Below are 26,097 nucleotides of genomic sequence, written 5' to 3' on the forward strand. Positions count from 1 at the left end.
CCCCAACTAAAACTGCTTGTTCTGAGCTGAAGCTGTGAGGTATTTGCAGGACTTTTTTCTAGGACAAAAAGGTGCCGGAACTCAAGTCTGATGATTCCTCATAGGGATTAGGGTGTTCACTTTTAATGCCCTGGTCCCCATGCTGCTGTGGGACCAGTGGCAGCTCCTACCCAGTCCCCGCACTGCTGCAGAGCCAGCAGTGAAAATTTTTCTGGCATTCTAGCAGAAAGAAGGTGCTGGAACTCTGTTCCGGTGCGTTCTGCCAGAAAAAAAACCTCTGGGTACTTGAAATCATAAGGCAACAACTTGGGAGGAGTGTTGCCAGAGCCAGTGTTAGGGTTGGAGTGATCTCTGATAAGCTTATTAGCAAGTAGGGAGGCTTTTGTTTTAAATATGTTTGCTCCAAAGTGTATTCCTTTAAGAATAAAATAGGCTGCCTGAGACAGACCTGTGCGGTAACTTCTACTCTGAGCAGTCACGCTGGTAACTGTCTCTGAAGAGACAGCAAGCAGGAGTGCTTGGGCAGTCTGTGTCCACCAGGAATAACACAGCAAAGGGGTGGAGCTGTTCAACTTGGAGGTTAAACACATTCAGGGAGAGAGACTTGGATCTCCACCAATGAGAGGTGAGGGCCAGAGGAGCTGGCAGCCTATGTGGGCCCCTGGGCAAGATGGAGGGGCTATCTCTGTGCCCCTGGAAAGGGGTGGAACTCCAGGCAGAAGGGGCGGAGCCAGGGATAGACAGTCCTCTGTGCCACCCAGTGCATGGCATCCCCACCCCCCAGAGCCCCACACAGCACAGTGCTCCAGGGACAATTCAAAGGGTTCAGGGCTATGGCTGTGGCCACTATTGCAGTAGCAGCAGCAGTTGCCAAGAGCCCCAAGCCCCTTTGAATCACCATGCCCCAGGACAACTGCCCCTTCCCCATCAGCGAGGCTAGAGCAGGTGCCCTCGCTGGAGTACTGAGGGGAATGTGATGGGGTGAGTACACCCCACACTATGGGTGCAGGAAGTCCCTCCCCTCAGGATGTACTGAGCGCGCTCCAAGTGCTGGCTCAGTATAAAGAGAAGCAGCTTGATGCAGTCTGGGTTGGGTATAGGAGAAGGGAGTCATAGTGTAGGACTACCAGAGATAGACCAGCCCTGGACAGTGACAGCCAGAGACCCAGGAAGCTGGCATGAGCCTCTACAGCTGGCAGAGCCCTGGGGAGTGACTGATGCCATGGAGCCTGAAGATTGTGATGCCTCCCAGATTGCCCCACTGCAAGAGATGGGAGGAAATGACCCAGGGAGTGTGTGTGACTGGTATCTCCCACCCTAGTAATTTGATGTGGTTTGGTGGAATTCCCTAGGAAGCTAGTAGTGGGTCACTCCATCACCATACTAACTGTGGCGTAATTAGAACTTTGTTCCTGCAAAAGGAATTTCCTTGTCCTGTCTGAAATTTCTTGTGTCTGCAGGCACAACTGTCAGCCACCCCTACCCTCTCCCTCACTGTGATTATGGTGCTTACCGAGATGCCTCCCTTGCAAGGGTCAGTGGGAAAGTGAGTAGAAAAGTTGGAAAGTGGGTTTGTAAAAGTGAATTACTACAATATAGGGGGTCCATGTTAACAGATTCCTTTTTGTGTGCTGTGCTGAACAGCCGACAGCCCCACCATGGACCCTGTTGGAGAGGTTACAACAGGTAAGGAAGTGCCCTGAAAGAAACAGAGAATATGGTGTGAAGTGTTAAATCAGGGGTGTCCAACATGTGGCCTGTGTGTCAGAATCGGGCTTGTGGAGCCTTTTTATCTGGCCTGTGGAGCTGGCAGCAGTGCCATTTTTAAAAGCTGGCTGGATGGCTCTGAGCTACATGTGGCTCCTGCTTGACTCTGGCCCCCTGCTAGGAAGGTGGTAAGGGCCACAGCAAAAGAGCAATGCAGTGGGGGGGCAGAAGGTAAGGTAATTCTGGGTTTGGAGCTGAGGGGTTAAGCCTGGGGCAAGTCGGTTGGGGCAGTGGCAGAAAGGGGAGGCAGGTTCCTTGGGGCTGGGGCCAGCAATGGGAGGCAAGTTAGCACTGGGTGGGTGATGGTTCTGCCAGCACTGTGGGACACCCAGAGCCACTCTCCCTGGTGAATATGGGGCTCCTCCAGCTGGGCTTACAGGGGACTCCCAATGCTGACTGTGCCCACACCACGTGACTTCTTCTTCATCTGCAGAAGCAAACGTGTCCTGGCCTGAGGCTGGAAAATGGTGGCTTAGGAGCTGCGTCTCTGCATCCCATCCCGGTTTGGTGGCCATCGTGTGGCACCGCCGTGCCATGACTCACTGGGTGCCCACCAAGCAGAAGAAGAAACACATCATGGGTGAGCCCCTCCCCTCTGCTTCCTGGGATCACGCTCGGCCCACCAGGCTCAAACTTTACCCAAGTTTGTTTTCTGCCAGGTCACCCGGAGTCAGCACTGCCTGCACCTCATGTGGCGCCGGCTGCTGCATTGGCTCCCTTCATCTCCTCCCCTTGTGCCCGCTGTCTGCGGCAAGCTCAGGCACAGGTGAGCTCTGCCTGTTGACTGCCCAGCCTGAGCTTGCAGCTGCAGCTGCTGGTGCTTGGCTGGGAGGAGGCAGAGGGAAGACACTCTTGTTTCCCCCTGGTGGGAGTGGGAATGGGAGGCCGCTGCTGCTTCCCTGAAATTCACATTGGATTGAATTTCCTCTGCAGGAGTGGCTTGCACATCTGTGCCACTTCACTGCTAAGCCATCACAAGCTGGCTAGGGTACACCTTGCAACCAGGGCTGTGAAGTGGCTGGTTGGGCTATAAACTGCTGCTTGGAAGTATCTCAAGTCCCGTTCTCCTCCAGGACAAGCCTGGCTTTGGTTTTTTTTGTCACCTTTGGCGGCGGAGGAGCTCTCTGTCTGATTCTCATCCACTGAGTCAGTTTTTTTTCTTTATTCTTTGTGCAGCCTCCCTTGTAAGGGGGTTTGACTCCTGCACACGGTGCCCAAGTTTTATCATCAGTGTACGATGGGTTTGTCGCCCCCTTTGGCTTTGCTGCTTTGAATTTCTAAACGCCTGGGCTGGAAACCTTGCTGCAAACAAGGCTGCCAAGGGGGTTATTGCCCACTCACTAGTTTTTATTTGATATTTGTTGCAATAGATCTCTGCTGCCCATGGCTCAATAACATGTAAAATTCTAGAATGGATCCCAGGCATTTTAGAGGGGGTTTACTGGACTCGGTTCCCCTCTTTTGGGAGTTAGGGAAACCATTAATGAATGTTCGATGCATGAAATATAGTGCTTACCCTGCACAAATGAATGCTTTGACAACACTAAGCACTTTCACTTTATTATCCCACAATAAGAAAAGCAAGGCTGGATGTTGGGGGCTGAGAGGGGTTAAGCAAGTGGGTGGGTGAGGGGCAGGTTTGGAGCTATTTTGTGTTCAGCCCCAGGAATATGTAAAAAAAAAAAATTACCCTGTGGCCCCTGCTGGAAAGAGGTTGGCCACACCCATGTTAAATCAATCAGTAACCCAGAGGTTGGGAGTAGGGTGACCATCTGAGCTGTTTTTCCTGGGATAGTCCCTTATTTAAGCTACTTCACAGGTGTCCCAACTTTTTTAAGAAAATGGGCAAATTGTCCCATATTTTGCAGGGCTCCTGTTTCCCTGGCACCCAGTGTCTTGAGGTGGCAGCCCTGCTACCAGGTAGCTCCTCTGCTGGGTGGCTGCCCCATTCGCTGGCACCCCACAGAGGCAGCCCCCACTGCTGGTGAGCTCTGCCATAGGATGGCCTCTTCATTCCCTGGAGCCCCACCTGCTGGGAGGTTGTGGAGCCCCCATCCACCACTCCTCCTCATCATGAGGCTGTGGAACCCTCATTCCTGGTACCTCCCTGTGGGGCAGCTGCGCCCATCACTAAGGAGCCCAGACATGGAACAGAAGCCCCCCAACCCCTGAGGCTGGTGTCTCGTATTTGCCATAAGGTAATATGGTCACCTTAGTTGGGAGCACTGCTTGGAAGAGGAGCTGTAGAACTGCAAGGATGACCAGGCCTTTGCTGGGCAGGCCACAGAATGCATGATCGGAGTGATGGAGGCAAAGACAGAGCTCCTCAAGTTTCTCAGTCAAGCAGCAGAGTGAGCCAACATGAGTTCACTTTCCTGCCCCAACCCCCACCAGCAGCTGATTCAAAATTCTGTGTCCATTAACACCCCTTCTCCCTCTTGTACCCTCACGTTCCTTTTAGAGTTCTTGTTTTCCCAGGCACGCCACACCCTCTCCCAACTTTGATTATGATACATGGACCTCCACATCTTTGAGTGGTATAATGCTTTCCCAGCACCTCCCTTAGCAGCCCTCAGGGGTGTTTTATTGTGTTAGGGTGCACTGCTGTCTGAGTAAAGACACGCTTTTATAGGGGTATGAAGCTTTTATTTATCTTTCCAGTTTCACAATGAAATCACTGTAAGCCCAGGAGCAGGCTTTAGTTTAAGGGCATGTTCTCGGTTCCCTGTTGTACTGCATGGGGGAAGGGGGGAAGAGGCAGCCTGGCAGCAACTGTAGCTGAGGCTTATTTCAATGCCTCTCATCTTCAAAATGCACCATGAAGCCTCATCGATATTAACATCGCCCCTTGAGTGCTTCTGACTGCTCTAGTGTCCAGCTACTCAAATTCTGCAGCCAACTGCTGTGCCTTCAGTCCTCTACAGTTGCACAAACAAATCCTCCTTAAAAACAACAAAGACCTCTGGCACCTCATAGACTAACAGATCTATTGGAGCATTAGCTTTTCAGGGACAAGGACCCACTTTGTCAGTCTTTGCCTATGAAAGCTTGCGATACAATATATCTGATAGTTTACAAGGTGCCACAGGACTTGTTTTTGTGGACATAGACTAACATGGCTACCCCTCCGATACAACTCCCCCTTACTTTCACACATTATGAAATGTAGCAGAAATGTACCACTTTAAAGACCAACACAATGATTTATTCGGTGATGAGCTTTCCTGGAACCAACCCAGGTCCCAGGAAAGCTCATCACCAAATAAATCATTTTGTTGGTCTTTAAAGTGCTACATTTCTGTTGGTTTGTTTTGTTGGAGTACACACTTACATGGCTGCCTCTTGGTTACTATTCAACATTGTGCAATGTACAAGCTGTAATAACCAGGAGGATCTCTGTCCTCAGGGAGATCTTGCCTGTCACAGAGACTGCACCACTCAACCAATCCTTTTCATTGTCTGGGATTGTTTGTTAACTCCACTGAATTCCACTCCCCTACGTAACTGGGCCTGAAGCTGGACACTGACACAACCCTCCTTTACCAGCAACCATTCTCCCTTGTTGTGTGACCATGGTTTGCACCGATAAAGGAAAAACTGATGGGGTGTTCAGTGTTATTTTGTGTACAACAACATTTGTACCAACCGCTCTAGCCCCAGGGGAAGCCGGTCACTTTCTGTGGCGTAATGGGAAAGCTATGCTCTTGGGAAGCAGTGGGTTGAGGTAGGGATTCAGCTTCAAAACAGACAAATGTCTGCACTCCTCCTTGTCAAAGTGTTTCCTCAGAGCCTCTCTGATATTCATGGCCACCTTATGGACTCCTCTGACAGCGTGAATGTCTGTTCAAACTGTGCTCTCAGGTGCTGTGCCTCAGTGCTTCACCCATTAGTAAACACTTCCCCACTTACTCTCAAATTATGTAAGTAACAGTAAGACCGTGTCTACACTAGCCCCAAACTCTGAAATGGCCATTTTGAAGTTTACTAATGAAGTGCTGAAATACATATTCAGCGCCTCACTAGCATGCAGGCGGCCGCGGTACTTCGAAATTGATGCAGCTCGCCCCGACGGGGCTCCTTTTGAAAAGGACCCCGCCTACTTCGAAGTCCCCTTATTCCCATCTGCTCATAGGCGGCGTCCTTTTGAAAAGGAGCCCCATCGGGATGAGCTGCGCGGCGGCGAGCCGCGTCAATTTCAAAGCGCCGCGGCCGCCCGCATGCTAATGAAGCACTGAATATGTATTTCAGCGCTTCATTAGTAAACTTCAAAATGGCCACTTGCATGGCCATTTCGAAGTTTTTGGCTAGTGTAGACATAGCCTATGTGGCTAACACGGGGGAATATGATCCTCCATAAGGTCAAGTTTCCCATAGAGAAATTTCCATCTCCCCTTCAATGAGGGAGTAGAAATGCCCATTGTGATCCTAGGAGACTCGACTTACTCCTTGCAGGCCCTAGCTCATGAAACCATACACTGAGCACCTGGACAGCAGCAAGGAGTCTTTTAACAACAGGCTGAGCTGGTGCTGCGTGGCTGTCCAATGCACCCTAGCCCAGGGGAGGACCACCACTAGAAGGCCTTACCTCTTCCCACCCCTTCCCTGCCCCCTCTTCCCTCCTTCCCCGCCAAGTCCCTGCCCCAAGTCTCATGCACTCCATGCCCTCTCCCAACTTTGATTATGATGCATGGACCTACACACAAAAGGAAGTATTTCTTCACACATCACCACAGTCAACCTGTGGAACTCCTTGTTGGGGACGCTGGGAAGGCCAAAAGTATAACTGGGTTAAAAAACCCTATTAGATTAATTCACGGAGGGCAGATCCATCAAGGGCTGTTAGCCAAGAGGGCCAGGGTCGCAACCCCGAGCTCTGGGTGTCCCTACACCTCCAGCTGCCAGAAGCAGAGGTTGGAGGAGAGGGGTTGGCTCACATAACAGTTTCCCTGTTTTGTTCATTCCCGCTGAGCCATCTGGAGTTAGCCATTGGCAGAAGATCATGTGCTGAGCTTGATAGCCCACTGATCTGATCCAGGATGGCCAAAATTATGTGCTTATGAACAACATAAGGATAAGGGCAGATGACTGCAGCAGGTGAAGGGTTTCAGATATGTTCTGTCTCCAGGATGGGATGACTCTCAGCCTGTAATGCACTGTACAGATACTTCTGTTTCCTGCCTACAGGAAGAGGAAAAATTAAGTTTAGACCCACAAGTAGAAGTATAGGAAACATAACAAACAATATTGGTTGAGCTGCAGTACAATATTCAGTTCTTACATCTCTAAGATTCCAGCACATTTATATAAAGGGCAACCAGACACCATGGATATATTGAGATCAAGCTATCCATACTGTATTTTAAAGGATGGCATTGAATACATACCTGACAACACCTGAGAGATATCAGTGACGTCTGGGGAGAAGAACTGGTGCACGCCTGTTAACTCATTGAAATACATCTGATGGGGAGAGCTTTGGGAGGAACAGAGGGAAACTAATCAATGTTTTGCTCATAAAACAAGAACTGACCAAAATACTAATACTATTCTAATTACTAATTGCTGGCACTGGATGCCCTACAGCACACACACAGAGACAACTGAGTTTACAATCTAACAGGGACTTCCAGAAGGCATTAAATTAATAATACACACGCAAATGATCATCATGACGGTTTCTGGGGAAAGAAACTTTCTTCTTCCCCCATTTCAGGGTCGCCTGCACCTGTAGGAATCAGGAGGAGTGCAGGGCAGCCTGCTGGGAAATCTCACCACGCCTGCCCCAAAGAGAGTGTTTGGTCTCCAGTTACTTTTCCCTTAGTGATCCCTCCTCCTTTGAAGAAATAAAGAATCCTGGCAGCCCCCGCCCCCTTCCTCTTCTCTAGTTAGTCAGTCAGGTAGACAGGGAGTGACTTGTTTTTTTCCCTCTCTCTTTCTCAAGGAGTTGGGTTTCACTTCCTGTTCCCGGATCTCCTTTGTCTCTTCCTGGCTGGCTGCTGCTGCTGCTGAAGGGCATACCTGCGGTGCAGGCAGGGAAGGGGTTAAAGGTGGATGTGTTTGGAGGCGAGGGAAACACCCTACACTGCTAGGCTCTGAGTCAGTTTCACCTGAAACTCCCCAGGCGGCGGCGGTGGCAGTGTGAAAACCAGAGACCGGGCACCCAGTGGCTACTACAGGGGGGAAGGGGAGTGGGACCCACGCAGTAGGGCGCGGGGAAAGTCAGACAAAGCTATAGGGCTGGAGGTTCCTCTCAGCTCCCAAGCGGGCAAGGACTGGGCTGTGCTCAACAAAGGCGAGTCGGGAGGCGTCACACCTCCACCTGGGCAGGACATCCGGGGCCGTCGCGCTTGGGAAGGTGCGTTTTATATTAATGACGCGTCGCCTGTAAGTTAAACGGGGGAATACTCGGGGCGCGGGTGGGGGCTGAACTAGGAGCTTCTCCTAGTGTGTCCCGAGATCGAGCCGGAGAAGTGGCTCCTTTGCCAGCTCTTTAACCCGTCTCCTCTCCTCTCCTCCCGCCCCACCCAGGAAGAGCGGCGCTTGCAGGGAGCGAGGAGCCCGGCGGGGTTAAGATGGCCAGCGGCAGAGCCCTGCTCCAGGCCGGCCTGCTGTTGCTGCTGCTGCAGCTGCTGGCGGCGGTGGCCGCCGCAGCAGGGGGCGCCCCCTTTGGCGAAGCCTGCCTGGACCAGTTCACGGAGGGAATGCCGGACTTCGTGCTGGACACGGACGCCTCGGTGCAGAACGGGGCCACCTTCCTGCTGTCCCCCCCGCACCGGCGGGGCAAGGAGTGCGTGCGGGCTTGCTGCAAGCACCCGGCCTGCAACCTGGCCCTGGTGGAGCAGGACCCGGCCGCGGGGGAGGACCGCATCCACGCCTGCTTCCTGCTGGACTGCCTCTACGAGCAGGAGTTCGTCTGCAAGTTCGCCAGGAAGGTGGGCTTCCTCAACTACGTCAAGAGGGACGTGTACGAGGCTTACCTGGACATGCGGGAGCAGGGCCATGGCGGTAGGTCGCTGCGGATGGCACATCTGCCTGGGGGCTTCCTCTCCCCCTTCCGTGGCTGGGTTGGCAAAGAGTTGGAGCACTGGGGCTCTCTGGTGGTGCAACCTCAGTGGGATGCTTCTTACCCCCCCAGTGCCTCAGTTTACCCCGGAAGGAGCGCTGGGGTAATACTTGGCAGGAGAGGCTTAATAATTGCCAGCCAAAAATGGTGGTGGCATGGGACAGTATTAGAGAAAGACCTAGTCCTTCCCACGAGGAGGTTAGAACAGATGCCGAAGTAGATTCTGAAAGCTAAACATGGAGGCAGGGCATTGCCAGGGAGAGAGTGTTTTCTGCCCTCTGGAACTGCTTGCAGGTGGTAGAGCCTCCCTCTGTTTTCCTGGGCTTTTTGCGGGAGGAACAAGTGAGTGGTCAGGTGGGTAGGATGAAGAACTTGTATTTTGAGTGGATTTTAGGGGGGCTTTTAGTTAGATTTTTGCACCCTAACTGTTTAAGCGAAGGCTTTTCAAAGGCTGTATCTTTGCCCCAGCGGTGAATGGGGAAGTATTTTCATAAAGTAAAACCACCTGTAGTTAGGCTGTTGTAAAGCCTCTTGATGCCTCCTACTGAAAGGTACTCTGGATATGCAAAGTATTAAGACCCACAGCTATGAGACTGGCACCTCTTTTTCGCCACTGCCTCCATCTACCGCTCCAAGGGTCTTAGTGTGCCAGAACCTGTTTCACATTTAGATCACCTTTTTGGTCGTGTACTGGGTTTTGAATATGAATTGACTAATCCTGCTATCTGTAGGAAACAGTGCAGAGCAGGGAGGGGTTGGTGGGGTTTTTTCATGAGAATGCCAAATCCTTACTTATGGACCACCAGCCTCTTGCTTACCCTCCCTCCTTCTGAGGAGGGAGTTCAGCAGGATCTAGCTACTCAAACTACTAGGAGTCCTTCGATGCTGGGCTTTGAATGTTACTGCCTCATCCCCACTTCTCCCACACCACTGTTAGGAGAAAAAAGCAGTCCAGTAGCACTTTAAAGACTAACAAAATAATGTATTAGGTGATGAGCTTTCGTGGGACAGACCCACTTCTTCAGATCATAACCCATACCAGAACAGACTCAATATTTAAGGCACAGAGAACCAAAAATAGTAATCAAGGTTGACAAATCAGAAAAATATTATCAAGGTGAGCAAATCAGAGAGCAGAGGAGCAGAAGTGGGAGGTGTCAAGAATAAGATAAAGCAAAGTATGAAAAGAGCCCCTATAATGAGCTAGAAAACTGCCATCTTGGTTCTGCTTCTCTGCTCTCTGATTTTCTTTTTTCAACCTTTTTGGTTCTCTGTGCCTTAAATATTGAGTCTGTCCTGGTCTGGCTATCATCTGAAGAAGTGGGTCTGTCCCACAAAAGCTCATCACCTAATAAATCATTTTGTTAGTCTTTAAAGTGCTACTGGACTGCTTTTTTGTTTTGCTAGTATGGAAACTAGCACAGCTGTCTCTCATTATTACATTGCTAGCAGGTGTATGTCTTCTCATCCTGAACAGACGCATCAGTTACCTCTTCTGTTCATCTCTGCTGGATCTTTCTTATGTCCTGATCACAGGAAGAGGTCCTTCCTTCTCAAAAACAAAGCGTTTGGTAACCAATATCCTACAAGCTTGCGTATGGGGCCTAGACTTGGTCTTCGCTAATTTTTCTTTCCCTCCGCATTTAAATCTTTTTGGGTCAGTGAATTTAATCCCAAAATAAGCAGCGTCAGAAGCCTCTCTCTGTGGTAGTTCTAGTTCAGGTATCACAGAACAGTGCATGCTGGGATCCCACTATGGGCGCAGAACGTACTAAGGAGGCTTGCCAGAGGGGAGAAAAACATTGAAGGGTTCTCTTGCGATTATCACCCAAAACCTGTTTAGTAAGATATTCAGCTCCTCCCGTGGCTGGATTTACAGCATGTGGATGTTGTAAAGACTCATTCCACCCAACACACCTGCCTCTCTGTTTCCTGTGTGTCTGCTGTGACCACATAACTGTACCACAGAAACTAGGAAGTTTTCCAGTTCCTATTTTCTCAGTATCCTACTGAGACAACTCTGTTAAACAACAATACTGATGCCACTCTTGAGTGGCATGCATGTTTTCCTTCTCTTTTTGCCATCATTAAACAGGTTTTTTATTTGCAGCCAAACCTTTACAGTTTACTTTTAAATGGCACAGAAGGGTGGTTGGCAAATATCCCAAGCCTGAGAAGAGAGGTGAATAATAAAGGATGACAAATAAAACTATTAGATGCTCCGTAGTTTACAGTAAAATTGTTTAGCCATTTTAGAACTCCTGGTTCTGAGTCAAAAAATATTCTGCACTATAATGACATAATTAAGTCAGCATAAGAGAAATCCATCATAGAGTAAAGGACTCGTTTTAGCAGGAGAGATGAACGTGTCGCTTCTGCTGTATGGGAGACAGGAGCAAGATTGCAAGAGTGTATTTCCAGGACAGCAGCTTGCCTAGAGGCAATGTCGTGCTTAGCAATCACTGAAAAGGGAATTTGTCATTTTTACATTGAGACCTTTTGGGGGAACTTCATAATAATAATAATAATAATAATAATAACATCATTCCATGGTTTGGCCTTGCAGTAGGGCCTAGACCAGGGACTGGCAACAACAGATGGTGAGTGGGCTGCATAAATGGATCTCCTTTACTCTAGTGGGCTGTGGGCTGCTGCGGCCCAAAGGGGCTCCACATGTGGCAAATCGTCCATCCCTTTTGCCCCACGTGCTTTCTGCACGCTGGCCCCCTCCACTTCCTATGCCTCCTTCTTTCTCTATTACAGCCCTTTAGGAGCAGGGTGAATCTGCTGATGTGCACTTTTCCCACTCCCTGCCTGTTTTCTGGCATGCCACAAGCAGCTGTTTTATGGAGTCTGGCAGGGATGGGGAGGAGTGCTGATTTGCAGCTCAAGTGCTAGGAGGGAGGGGAAAGTGTGGTACATGGGGGGGCAGAAAGACTCTCCATGAGCAGCAGGTGGAGCCCGAGTGGACCTCGTGTGGCTACAGGTTTTCCACCACTGGACTAGACCAGCTGGACTAGACCTCTAGGTTTATGGGGCTTCGGTGCAGTCTTGACAAGCTGCACTACAGTCCTTGTGCTCAATCTCCGGGATGCAGCACCATGTGAGACTTCACACTAGGCCAACTCACAAGTCTTTAAAAATTGTGAGTCAAGCCCCAGTAAAATCATAAGCTGGGAGTAAAGATCATGGGCATTCTGAAATATATTTGGGGTTCTCTGTGTCATCTGGAGTCTGAGCACTTGAGATACACTTTTCTAGGTTTCTGCTGCAACATCGAATGCGAGAAGCCTTTTAAAATGAAAGCTGTGATTCTCCTGCCATCTTGTGATTCCAGCAGCTGAGATTTTCAGGAAAAAGCACCAAAATCGTAAAATTCAGGACAAAATTGCATGGGTTGGCAACATGGATACAGCTTTGGGATCTCGTGAGAGTATTTTGACTGTGCTGGAGATGCTCAGATTTAACTGGGGCTCCTCAAAACAACAGTGACAGGCCTGGTCCCTGTCCGTCACCTGCTCCCTCTGACATGCAGGATAACTGCTGTTCATAGTCTCTGGTCTTTGAAGGCATAGCAAGTGAGCCTCTGCCATTTCAAGAACCAGCTTTTTGCTAAGTTTTCTCTCTGGTGCATGTGAGAGAGGCAGGGCTCACTAGACTTCTACTAGCAATAAGAAGACACAAAGTTTAAGTAACCACTAGATGGATTTACCCTGGATCTAGGCAAACCAGTCTGGGAGTGGAAAATAACTTCCCTGTACCTTTGCCCATTTCTGGAGCTGAATCTCTTGTTAATATTGTGAAATACTTGATTTACTTCGAGTCTGGGGCTCATGACTGTGAACCTTCAGGGCTCTGGAAATGCCTGTTCTCACCAGATTTGGCAGGTGCAAGGTTTGGCTGTAGATCCAACCTAAAGGCTACTTCTCCGAGATGACACCCAACCCAGATGCTCTGGAGTACCTTCATTTTTTAATAAATACAGCACAGCTGTGCTGGGCTACCAGGGCCATATCTCCTGCCTCTAGTGATAACCCTAATCCAAGGTAAATCATGCTTTCATAATGGAGTCTGCTGGCTCCTGCAAAGCCAGACTGCTCAGGTGGAGAGGCTGCTCTCTAATTAAAGGTGCAGTACACAGTTTAATGATTTCTGCTGTTAAATTGCTACACTCTCTGCATAAGTAATATCACTGTCACTTTCTGCCCTCCCACCGGCTCACATGGTCACTGGTGACTGACCAGCTGGCACCAATGAGCATGTACCTGATTGAGGGTAAAACTTGGTGCTGTGTGTTTTAGGACACTGACAGATTTATTCCAAAGAAGAACCTTCCCTTGGGAATCCCCTTTGCTTCCAGGAAATATTTGCCATTCACAACCCCTGAGCAGCATGGGAACTTGCTTTATACTAAGGCACTGACCGTTGAGAAACCACTTCAGTTGGCCTGAAGAAACACTGTTGGGTTGTCCCCCAGGTTACCAAGAGGTAGGCTTGACCTGCATTGAGCACCTTTTAAGAAGCCTTATGGAAAATCCTTGTGTGTTATTACCAAATGAGCATCTTTTCTTCAGAACTTTTAAAACCAACCTTTGCAGTGTTTCTGTAGCAGGGGCATTGTCTCTATTAAATTAATGCTTTTTTTTAAACTGTTTCATCTCTGGTACGATCCATAGAAGGTGTTTCTAAGAAATTTGCTTCCAAACAAGAAAATGCTGCCTCTTTCCTCTCTCCCACCTATATTTGGTTTATTTTCTTGACCTCCTTTAGAAACATTTTTTTTCCTTAGAGAAATTCAGTACTTTTGAATTCTTCTTGCAAACCACAATATTTCCGGTTATGGAATTGGCTTGTTACTATGAAGAGAGAATTATTGTGTTAATAGGCAAAGATGAATAAATACGCTCAGGGAATTATTTCTTCTGAGTATCTTCCTTGGGGAAGCAACGAAAGAGCTGTGTGCTTTGGATGGGGAAAGTTTGCTTAGCAGTTGTACACAGCTTTGTTGTACATCCCTGCCTGGTTATGTGCATAAATTTCCTCTTGTTAGTCTCAGTTTTTCAGCATCTTTCTTAGTGTTGTTTTTGGCACTCTTTAAGGTTCCTAATGGGAAAAATTCCTAATTTTGATTGGTGCAAATTTCAAATCCTTTTTGGGTGTCCTTTTAAATGCTGCCTTATAATCTCAGTATTGCTTCTCTTGCATATTCAGATTTAAAAAAAAAGAATACATTTTAAGTCCTTTTAATTTTCCTTTTAATTTTAAAGCTTTCTAGAATTTTCTTTTTCCACCCTTTTTCTCTGAAATATAATTTCAAGCTAGAAACCTAACTACAGTAAACTCCCAATATGTGTGATTTCCTGGGGACTGGCAGGAGCACAGCTCCTCTGCAAGTTCCTTGCTCCAGCCCCCAGCTCTCTCAGCTGCGGGAAGCCGAGGAGAAGCCATGCTACCATGGCTGTCTGTCCGCCAGCTGGGGGAAGCTGTGTGGACAGACAGCCTCGTCACTGCAGCTTCTCCCCAGCTTTCCCCAGTTGAAGGAACTGGGGGGACAGACAGACGCCGCAGTGCAGCTTCTCCTGGCTTCCCCCAGCTGGGAGAAGCCACAGCTGTCTGCCTACCTGCCTTCCCCCAGCTGGGGAAAGCTGTGGATGAGCCAGGAAAAAGACCAGCACATGAGTCAGTTTCCTGGCTCCTGCAAGCCCAGAGGATCAGGGAACCAGACAGCATGTTGGCTCCAAGGCTTACTTGGGGTCCCTGAGCTGGGAAAGTTACCAGCACTAGTCAATTTCCTGGCTCCCGCTCCCCCCACTGACTTGTGTGAAATTTGAGTTATGCAAGGGTGCACAACCCTCGCATAACTTGGGAGTGTACTGTATTTTAATTAAAACTCAGATTCTCACATAACTGCATGGTTCTTGAAGGCTGGACCTTTGGAAAAAACATTGTCAAGTATCATGATAGCCAACAGCTTTAATCTCCTTGCTCATGTACAGAAACTTTCTGTAGTCAAAAGAGCACTAAACAGCCTGGCGTCTTCATTTTTAATGGAAACTTTTTGAAGGTGAACGTATCAAATTATCTTAATGTTGTGGACTTCTATTAGCTGATTGGTTCACCTAGGAAAATTACTGTTTATAAGTCACTTCCTGTTGCTAATGTTTGTCCTTGTGGAGGGAGTGTTTGTAAAGATTAACTGAAAAATTACTTCAAAGCAAACACAAATTCTAGAGGTAAGAGAGAATTTCACCCAGCTGCAGGTAAAGAATATTATAGCTTTTGGGAGTGCCAGTTAGAACCAGTTCCTACTTGAATCACCTGTGTTGACATTAAGGGAGCTCTCCAAATTGAAAAAAAAAAAAAAAATTTTTTTTCAAAGATGTGAAGTAGTCACAAATTCCACTGAGGTCCAGGGAGGAAGGATGAGGATTCTCAGCACTCTGAAAACTAGACCCTGCACGTTTGGTAAAATGCCTTCTCTCCTTGTTACAGACTTTGATTTTGTGTGAATGGTTGACTTTTTGGAGGTGATGTGATAAGGATAGGGGGACTTGCTGAATCACAGAGGTAGAATCTAGAACTGACTTGACCTCTCAGTCAGGTTGATCTGAAGAGGAGGAGGTGTTGCTCCTAGGGTGAGAGGGGCGTGAGTGCTAAATTGATCAACAGTGAAATATTTGGTATGCAAAGGCCCTTCATCAGATTTCTTGGAAGCCATGTTAGTCGTGGTAAAGCCTGAATAGACATGCAGTGAAGTCTTCCTCTTCCTCCTCCTCTGCCCCCTCACAAAACAAACCTTGACAACTCATCCTGTAGCATCTGAAAGCTCCTGTCTGTCCCTACTCAAGCCTTCAGTCCAGAGTGGCAGATAACCCCCTGGTGCCTTTGCCATGCCAATGTGCCCCTTCTCCCAAGGGGAAACCTCCTCGTGCAGCAACCCCACAGCATTTCCACAGTGTTTAGAGCTTCTTCATGTGGAGGGGGTTCAGTTACCATGCAGGGCTGCCAGGCATCCAATTATTAATTGGAGTGCTCAGATGAAAAGAGAACCCTAGTGGCTGTGGTCAGCGACACAGCAGGGTCCCAAGGCTGAGGCAGGCTGCCTACATGCCCTGGTGCTCTGCAGCGCCCTGAAGCAGCCACCATGTCTGCACACTGCTCTTCCCTTCAGTTTGGCTCCACAGCTCCCATTGGCTGGGAATCGCAGCCAATGGGAACTGCAGAGGCAGCCCCTGCGGGTGTGAGGAGAGCGCATAGAGCACCATGGGGACCTGGTGGGAACCATGATGTGCACTGCTGGGACTGCACACGCCTTCTTGCGCCCTGATTTCTTGCCTTGGCCAGGAGTTCACTCCTGTAATTGAAATCCTTCATTCCTGGCTCCATCCCAGGCCTACATGCCCAGCTGGAGACCTCAGCCGCCCTGCCCCGCCCCCTCCCCCCCCCCCCACTCCTGCCCCAGACCAAAACCCTCTCATTTCCTGAACTCCACATTTCTGGCCCCACCCAGAGTCTGCGCCCCCAGCCCAGAGAAAGGGAATGAAGGTGTGGGGAGATTGAACAATGGAGGGATAGGGTGGGGCCTTGGAGACAGGGCAGGACCTGGATCAGAGCAGGGGTGTCTGGTTTTGAGCATTTAGAGACTTTGGCAATCATAAACCTGACCAAGTGCTGCTGTTATGCTGGGGGTGTCCCAATTCACAGAGTGTGCAGGGGATTGCTGCTAGCATGTCATACCTTTTATTCAGTGGCTTTGCACACTGGTGCTCAAAGAGTTGTTAGTTCTGATTGAACATGGGGCCTGTTCGTGGTCCCCTGGACACTAGCGGCATTCACGGAGTCATTGCTCCCAAAGACACAGTGCACCCCAGCTGCCCAGTTCCACCTCGGAGCATTGCTCTAGTAAATACGTAGCACTCGGATACATTTGTAGTTTAATCAAGTATTGCTCACCCAAAATGTTTGCGGCACTTCATGTACCTGCTTTCACAAGACAAGCATGCTGTCATCTCGCCTCCTTGGCTTGGCTGCCAGGTGTCCTGCTGTTTGACCGAAAGTCTGGCCAAAAAGTGGATGTGACAGTGTCCAATCAGTACTACTGACCAGATGCCAAATGTCCTGTTACCTGTGTGACCTTCCGCACTTGACTTCTGCTCTAGAGCAGGAAGAGCAGCTGCTGTTGGAGCTGCAAGAATGCTTGGGAACGACCTGTGTCAGCAGAGAGAGGTACTAATGGCTAGTGCCTGTTGGGTGGAGCAGCGGATGCTGAAGTGCACAGCTTTTGAGAAGTGGCTGTACCCACTATCCAGCCCCCCTTCTCGTCCTCCTTTGTGCCCTGAACCTGGGGTGCTGTCCCCTGTCTCAGTCAGCAACCTTTCTGCGGTGGAGTGCTGCAATTTGACCTCCATATACAGTCCGAGTGCCGGTGATACTTTTTTAAAGTCGCTAATAGTCCTACTTACAACAGCTTTATTAATAAATAAATTTTAGATGCAGAACTTTACCATTTAGGTGGTGGTTAGCAGCATTAGCTGGTCTTTAGTTAATCCAGAGGCAGCAGGGCTTTGAGCAAGCTCCCTGCTGCGTGGGGGAGGAGGGATGGGGCTGTTGAGCACTCGCCCCACGTGCCAATGAAAATTGGCTCGCATGCCGCTCTTGGCACCCGTGCCAGGGGTTGCCGACTCCTGCCCTAGAACGTAGCTCTCCCTTGAATGTTCTGCTCTAGTCTTCTCTCCACTCTTAGAGCCCTGTTCTGCAGCTGGTGGAGGGAGAGAGGGAGTGCAGTAAGCAGTGAGTGAAGGTGAAGAGGAAGAGAGGTGGGGCAGGAAAAGGGCCTCGGGGGGTGAGGCAGTGCAGGGGTTGGGGAGATTCCAGTGCTTGGTGTCAGGTTTTCATAAACTAGAAAGTTGGCCACCCTACTCCTGGGTGAAGGACCCAGTGCGTCGCTTTGTTCCAGATATCGGAGTGCAATGCTTTGTCCACGTGATAAACAAGACACACCTCCCCTGCTCTTTGTCTCGTCCTGTAGACTTTTCTGTTCTTTTGCCTGTGGCTCTGTGTGCAAATGGGTCTACGTGGTAAGGCCATGAAGCGCTAATGGCCCAAGAGGAAGCTAGGTGTCATCAGTTCTGCCTGAAAGGAACATTCGGGAGGTATGTCACTTCCCGGTGGTGTGCCTTACCTCTAAGACCTTAACAACACACTTCTTAGTTTAGATACCTAATATTCTCTCGCACACTGATTGATAACCCGTGGGCTACTGGCTCTCCAGCAGAGATCTCACTTGCCACCCTTCAGCGAACTGCCATGCGTATGTTTGGCCTGGGGGTCCCTGTAAAATCCTAGACATTTGCTCTTTGTCAGTTGGCATCATGAGGTCCCCGAGTCACACTGGGTTTACAGCTCGTTGAAAGACCATACTCAAAGGGTACTCACCAGTGATTCACTAGTATACTGGGAGCGTGGATTTAGTGGCGTCTTCGCATGATCCTGGGTCTGGAGCTAGTCAATATTTTTATTAACTACTGAGGTATTGGGGTGCAGGATACACTTGTAAAATATGGGAATGACTCGTAAGTGGAAGGGGGTTCGCAAGCACTTTGAAGGAAAGAATTAGGATTCAAGCAGACCTTGCCTAAATTTGGAGAGCTGGTCTGAAATCAGCAAGATGAAATTTAGCAAAGACAAGTGCAACAGAGTATACTTAGGAAGGAAAAATCAAATGCCCAGCTACAAAATGGGGACTAATTGAGTAGGTGGTAGCAGCGTTGAGAAGGATTTACAGGTTTTAGTGAATCACAAATTGACTAAAAGCCAACAATGTGAGGCAGTTGTGAAAATGGCTAATATTATTCTGGGCTGTATTAATCAGATTGTCCCATGTCAGGTAAGAGAGGGAGTTATTCCTCTGTACTTGGTGCTGGTGAGGCCTCAGCTGGAATATTATATTCAGTTTTGGGTGTTGCACTTTCTGAAAGATATGGGCAAATTGGAGAAAGTCCAGAGCAGAGTGACCAGAAAGGCAAAAGGTTTAGAGAACTTGACCTATGAGGTTAAAAAGCTGGGAATGTTTGTTTCGGAAAAAAGATTGGTGGTGGTAGACCCAGTAAGTTTTTTCAGATAAGTTACAGGCTGTAATAGAGGATGGAGGTCAGTTGTTTTCTATGTCTGCTGCCGGTAGGACAAAAAGGAAAGGGCTTAATCTGCAGCAGGGGCGATTTAGGTTGGATGCTGGGGGGCCGGGGGGGGGAACTGGAACTACAGTGTAAGGGGGGGTTAAGTAGAGGAATAAGCTTCCAAAGGAGGCTTTCTATACACTGTTTTTTAAAAACCTCCAGTGATGGGCATTCACCCCCCCACCACCACATGGAGTGGTTTAGGTACTTGTGGTCCTCTCTGCAGTGCTCCAGGGCATGCGTGCGTGAGTGTGATCTGTGTGCACCCTCACATGTTGCCTTTTCTGTGCCTCAGCATAGGGGAATGGTACCAGCTGACCTTTTGAGGTGTCTCCTAGCCCTAGATTTAAATGACTTGGTCATGGCATAGAAGCACTTACTCGGGAAGAAGGTGCCTGTCACCAAAAGAATATTTAATCTTGTAGGCAAGAGGCATGGCATGGCAAGATCTAATAGCTGGAACTCAAATCAAGTAAAACCAAAACTGAAAATAAGTGTAAGTTCTTCATAGTGAAGGTAATTAACCGTTGGAATGGTCTGCCACAAGCTTTGGTGGATTCTGGTCCTCCTCCTGTAGCAGGGGTGGGCAGTAATTTTTGATGGGGAGGCCACTCCAGGATTTTGGGGAGTAGTCGAAGGCTGTGCTTTTCTACAGGGTGGGTGTGGGATCTGGGATGGAGGTTGGGTGCCGAAGGGAGCTTGGGGTAGGGAACTAGGCTGCTGGAGGCAGTGTGGGGTCTGAAGGGGGTTTGGGTGAAGTACAGGGTTGTGACCTAGGCAGAATATTGGGGTGTAGGAGAGGATTCTGGCCTGGGTGAGGGGCATAGGAGGGGGTACAGGCTCTAGGAGGGAATTGGGGCTGCAGGAGGGAGTGGGGTACCAGAGACAGGTTCTTCTGGCCAGGGGCATTTACCTAAGCAGCTCCCAGCCTGTAGCACACTCAGGTTGGCTTTCCTGCCTGCCAATAGCCCTGGACAGCTCAAAGGAGCTGGCTGTTCCATGTCGCTCTCTGCCCTGTGGGAGGAGACTTCTAGTTGCCCTTGCCCCCAGCAACATCTCTCAGCTCCCATTGGCCAGTTTCCAGCCAATAGGAACTGAGAGGTTTTGTTGGAGTTGGGGGCAGCACCTAAAACCCTCCCCTGCAGTGCAGAGGGCCACAGGGAGCAACCAGCCACTTTGAGTGTCACTGGTCCATGCTACCAGGACAGGCAGCTTAAAAGGTTGGGTGAGCCACATTTAGCCCATGGGCCATATTTTGCCTTTCCATGTTTTATAGTAATTCTTTACAGCTTAGCTTTCATAGCTGGAGTATAAATCAAGACTGAATGACTTCTAAGAAGAGACATTGAATTTGAATATAAATTACTGCGCTTGATGCAGAAATTATTGGGTTAAGTTTTAAGGCCTGCATTCTACTTTTACGGAGGGCCTTTTCCCAGGATGAAGATTTACTTTTGCCTCTTACATTTGCCAGGTTACTTTTTGGATCCAAATTGTGCTAATGATGTGATGATGTCCTTGAGATGGCATTTAAACTCTGCAAGAATTTTTTTTCAAGGGGGCTATATTAGAGACCATGTGAATTTTAAATAGAAGCATGGAATAAATAATCAGCTTTCCTCTTCCTCAAAACAGGTATCGGAGAGAATTAACTGGTACAAGATGCTGAGCTGATTCCTTGTCTAACACCAGCAGTAAATGGTGTTTGTGTGCAGGCACACATGAGAGAGGGCAGGTTTCCATATCTGTAGGAACAAGGTGTTCCCTTGTCACTTATCCCTACAGGTGGACTCTCTAAGTAGTTGCACGTGACTCAGGGACACTGGCTGCAGTGTGGATTACTAGACACGTTTAATAATGGAGGAGGTAGGTGAGAAGAAAAATAATTCTGCTCCAGAACTTCGAAGCTGACCCAATATTCCTCATGTGTACGACTTCGCTGCCTCAGAGTGACTTGCTTACAAATATACGACGATCAAAACCTCTTACTGTTTCAGGGACCGGAACCCACATTTCTTCAGCCTGGGAGATTTTTGTCCTCTTCCCGATTCAGACAAGATCCCAGTTCCTCTGCTTCTTACCTAAAGCTTTTCTTTGCCTTTCTTCTCCAGGTGATAAGCCTCCCGTAGCCCGTGCTGGGATGGACATCAAGGTGCAGCCTGGGGAGCCAGTGTTACTGAGAGGCACAGAGAGCATAGATGACCATGGGATTGCCAGTTATGATTGGAAACATCTACTTGGTGACACCTCTGTGGTGCTGGAGGTAGGGAGTAGAGTGAGCGCGGCTTTGCTCACGCAACACGTGGCACAGACAGCAAATGATCAGTATGTGATGGGTCACCTGCTCCTTCCCTCTTGATGTTGTTGCAGCTGAGTGTCTGCTCTTGATCTTGCCCTTCATGAGATTGCGTTAAGGGCAGAGGTGTGGAAGGAAGAAGTTGCACCAGTGGCAGAGTTTTCTGTCTGCCTCTTCCTCTTACCCAATATGGAGGATGCACGGGAATCTCCCTGCTGTCTTCACTCAGTGGTGCTGCCATCGGCTAGTGACCTAATCTTGCTCCTCTCCATCAGCACAGGCAGTAAAGAATCCAGCATGTGCTCCTAGCCCCTCATACCCTGCGCATTTGTGCGATGTCTGTCCTGTTTGTCTGGAAGAGAGAGAGGGAGAGCAGACAGTCTATAAAATACTATAACTGCCCTTGCTGCTTGGTGTGTAAAAACAAAGTGGGTCTTTGCCCACCAAAGTTTATGCTCCAAAGTGTTAGTCTATAAGGGGCCACAGGACTTCATTGTTTTTGTGGACACAGACTAACACGGCTACCCATCTGAGGCTTGGTGTGTATGTCTGAGTGAGGTAATTGACCCAAAGTCTGCTTCTCCTATGCACTGGTGACTAGCCTTCTCCCCGACAAACAGGCTTGCTCCTAGCCCTGTGGCACCTCCCTAGAGCATTGCTCTTGTTCTCGTTGGGCTGTTCTCTGGTTTTCCTCACTCTTTTGGACAGGGGCTTTTCCCTGTTTGGATCCTGCAGGCCTTACTTGCCTGAATGGCTACATGAGCTAACTTACGCCAACACTCAGGACTCATTGAGGCCTGCTGTCAGATGGCATGGCTGCTGAACCCGAAGACTATTAATTGTAGAGTAGCAATGCAACTTCATAGCCTGTCACTGAGGTGTTCTTTACACAAGGGTTTTTCCACCGTGGTACTGATGGAGAAATTGAGGCTCAAAGCTGACGTTTTTGGTCAAAACCGCACAACAAATCTGTGGCAAAGTTTGAAATAGAACCCATGCTTCCTGGCCCCTGCAAGGTCATCGGGGCCTGTAACACTGCTGAGCTTATTGGACAATCCAGGGAGGAGTGTTCCAAAAACCACCAATATCTAAACTGGGCCTGTTAGGATGCTGAGGCTGCAGTGTTCTCTCCCTAGCCCACCTGGGTATGGGCAGCCAGAATCTAGCCCAGAGTTGTAAAGAATCCCAGAGTGGTTTACAAGATGCCACTAGGTGCAAGCCTACCCCAGGTGTAGCAAAGCTGCTTTCCTTCTGATGCTGCGGAAGGAGAGTCTGTGTCTCCTTATCTTTATTATATGGACGGGGGAGACACACGCTATGTATGTGCCCTACCCACCCTTGGCTTGATATACCAGCTCCTTGGACAGCTCTCTTTCTTTCTTTCTTTCTCAAAGAAAGAGCATGATCAAGTAGAGATCTCCAATCTGCTGGAAGGTGTATACGTCTTTCAGCTCACTGTCACAGACAGTGCTGGCCAGCAGGACTCCTCCAACATCACAGTCATGGTCCTGACACCCGAACAGACTGAAGGTGAGTCTACCCAGACAGACCTATAAACTAGAACTTCCAGGGGTCCCAGCTGTGGCAGCTTCCTGATAACCTACAAGTATGTTGCCTGCACTCTTTTGGGAGATGATGCATGGAAAATAACACTGGGGGGACTGGGGCTAGACTACTCTATGAAGCTCCTCCAGATGAAAATTCAACCCCCACCTGCCGTACTTAAACTTTATCAGGGTATGGTCTTCCCATCTGTCACTCACTGCAGGTCTCTGTTTCTCCAGCCCTCGTGCAAAACTAACATAAGGGTAATGAACTGACTCCATGTGACTCTGCCCTTTACTGGATGGGACCAAAATGGCTCAGCTTTATATCACAGGCCTTATATCGCTAAGAGCAGGTTTCCTTTAGCTCAGGTAATAGCTTATGCTTTTGGAGCAGGAATACACGAGTTGCGTTTTCATTTCTTGCTTATACTGTGAAGTGCCAGATAACCTTGCCATGCCGCATAGTGACAGCTGTCAATGTGAAGTCCTAAATGGCCACGGATTCGATAATACTTGCTACAAAGCCCTCATGTCTGGCAATTGGGATGTTCAGAGTTGTGTGTCAACAAGGCAATGTGAATTCTCGGCCATTTGGCACCAATGCCTTAAGCAGAGATCTCCTCCTTCTGTCCCCAGTACAGCAGGAAATAGATTTCTGTAGAATGCAGACATGAAAATATTTTTAGCTGGAACTTCCCAAAGGCTCAGATGAGCTCAGTTGGAGAACTCCCTGCCCCCAGCCTTTCTACAAGCAATCAGCGCCTGCCTTCCCCCGCCCCGCCCTTGTTTTGTGGCTTCAAAGATGGGAGAGTTGGTGCCAGACGAGCTAGTGCTCGATTCTGCCCTTGGTAGCATGAATAAGCTGCAGTCATTGCTGCTAATTCAGCTCACTTGCTGATATTTTAGCAAGACCAAACATCCGTACTCCAGCTATGGAGCTGAAGTAAAATGAGCCCTGGCCTCGTATGCAGTCCTTTTGCATTTGTGTACCTCTCTTACATTCCAGACTTCTGCTTGGCTCCTAAAAAGGTGGGTCGGTGCCGTGGGTCATTTCCTCGCTGGTTCTACAATCCAGCCTCTCAGCAGTGTGAGCAATTCACTTTTGGGGGCTGCAAGGCCAACAAGAACAACTATGTACGGGAGGAAGAATGCAAACTTGCTTGCAAGAATGTTCACGGTGAGTCCATGTAGAGAGGAAACCTCTGGGTCGTTGTGAGCTGGTGATTCTGTTACTTTGGCATGTACTTGGTATGCTGATTAGTTTGAAGTGTTTTGTTTAATAGTCCAACGCTCCTCACTGTGGAGTGAAAGATATTCATTCAGGGCCTGTAGTTTACTATGCTTCTGTGGCTGATGATTTGCCTTCAAAAACTTCTTCCTGCCACCTGTACATAAAGCCATGCAACACGGTGTCTTGGCGTGGAGGAGTCAGAAATTCCTCTTTCCCATAAGACTTTTCTCCTTATACAGCTATTAACAGCAGCCATTAAGGGCCAGTCAGCGAAGTGATTCCAGAATAAGGTGGGGTGATGAACTTATGGAACCTCTGCCAGGCTATTGAGCTTAAGGCAGGGACAGAGGAATGGAGACAGGAAGGACTATTTGGAAGAGGTTGACTGGCTTTGGAAGGGGTGAAGTGGGAGGGACTTCAGAGTAGTCCGTACCTTTCCCACCGCCTCTCCCTATAACAGCATATGGCTCTCCTGGAGCATGTAATATGGGATTCTGGCAAACAATTAAGGTGTATGTGTTTGTTCCAGGTAGCCACTGTGTGAAGGTAGCCTTACGTATTGGGTGAGGCATAGAGTCCATCTAGAACAGACTCTGATTCACCAAAATAAATGTAGCTTTATTCTTCTTTTCTCCAGGTGCTGTTGGAAGGCGACCTCAGCCAGGTAGGCTTCTCATACCAATGTGCTCATAAGTGTGAATGGAAGGGTGAGGGTCAGGGGAGGTTGAGGCTAAAATCTAATCTCTCTTGCTTCGAGGCTCGTGCTTCCAAGTCACGAGAGGGGAGCAGCATGCTTTCTCCCTGGGAAAAGGAGGCACTCTGCTTCATTCCACACTGATTTCCATGGACTAAATTAGGAGTAGCTCTGATAGAGTCCGAAGCGAGTACTGTCCAGGCTTCCCATGCCCCTGGAAACTCACATGGAGGCACAAGCCCTTCACAGGATCTCTGGGTGACAGGGGGGACACCCTTCCCTCCAACCCATAATCCTTCCTTCTGTTACAGTGTGCAGTGCGAATTGTCAGCCCTTCCACTTCAAATGCAGAGATGGCTGCTGCATTGATAGTTTCCAGGAATGCGATGAAACTTTGGATTGTGCGGATGGATCAGATGAGGCAGATTGTGAAAAGTGTAAGTACTTAGAAAGGCTTGGGTGCAGATTTCTGACTTCAGTACCTGAAGATGCATATATCCCACTTGGCACGCACAGATCTTAGTCACTTAATGTTCACTGTAGCACAGTGCTCTGGTCTCTTAACCCTGTCTTCCTCACACGTCACCATCTTCACAGCACAGCTAGTCCCCTGCCACTAGCGTTTGGATCCCAACACTGCTGATCACACTGTTCTTGACTCTCTTCTACCCTCTTCTGTCTGTGATCCAGGGTTTTGTCCTTTTCTCCCCTATATCTTATCCCTGAGTGACCTTAGGTAGCCTTATGATTTCATGTACCACCTCCAAATATCCTTTGCCACCCCACCTTCTCCCAGTCTCTTCAACAGTACAAAGATGCCCTGCTAGCAGCTGGCACTTCAAAACATGGAACTCCTTAACCACCTCTTTGCTGCTTTGTCATGATAGATAACTCCAGGGCTCCTTTCTGCTTTCTTGTCCTATAGCCTGAATACATTTTCTGGTTCCTCTCTCTCTCTCTAAGCATCACAAGCCAGTGTTAGGCTATGTCTGCACTAGCCCAGAATAGCGACCCGTTCAGGGTAGATCTTCCAGGGTTTGATTTCACTTGAAATCGACCCCTGTACTCCTTGCAAGAATTTCTCCCATCAACCTTTTTCAGTAAGGACAGCCAAGTAAGCTGTAGATAATTAGATTCTAGCTACACAATAGCAAGAGCTAGAATTGCATATCTGCAGTCGACTTACTTTGCCTAGTGTAGGTGTAGCCTAAATTTTAAAAGCTTGGAGTCACCTGACTTTTCTCCCACCTCCCCTTCACGTGGGAGGTTATCTCATTATTATTAGTCACAATTGCGTAAATAATCCCCTTTTTTAATTGCCTTC

The 26,097-nt window shown here is 48.7% G+C and overlaps 1 protein-coding gene across 3 annotated transcripts in view; it reads left to right on the forward strand.

The window, feature by feature from the left end:
• The first annotated feature begins 2,319 nt into the window (after window positions 1-2,319).
• Window positions 2,320-26,097, forward strand: part of SPINT1 (serine peptidase inhibitor, Kunitz type 1) — a 30,855-nt gene continuing 7,077 nt past the window's right edge. The window contains exons 1-7 of one of the 3 annotated variants that reach the window (XM_074997002.1): window positions 2,320-2,347; window positions 8,296-8,772; window positions 21,117-21,268; window positions 22,696-22,831; window positions 23,855-24,025; window positions 24,717-24,743; window positions 25,085-25,210. In XM_074997002.1, coding sequence (XP_074853103.1) covers window positions 2,344-2,347; window positions 8,296-8,772; window positions 21,117-21,268; window positions 22,696-22,831; window positions 23,855-24,025; window positions 24,717-24,743; window positions 25,085-25,210 — 1,093 coding nt within the window. In that variant the 5' untranslated portion in view covers window positions 2,320-2,343. Of the gene's footprint in view, window positions 2,348-7,745; window positions 8,152-8,295; window positions 8,773-21,116; window positions 21,269-22,695; window positions 22,832-23,854; window positions 24,026-24,716; window positions 24,744-25,084; window positions 25,211-26,097 lie in introns of those variants that run through there. The other 2 variants (XM_074997004.1, XM_074997003.1) reach the window with 2 other exon arrangements.

This window comes from Carettochelys insculpta, chromosome 6 (genome assembly GCF_033958435.1).
Source record: "Carettochelys insculpta isolate YL-2023 chromosome 6, ASM3395843v1, whole genome shotgun sequence".
Classification (NCBI taxonomy): domain Eukaryota; kingdom Metazoa; phylum Chordata; order Testudines; family Carettochelyidae; genus Carettochelys; species Carettochelys insculpta.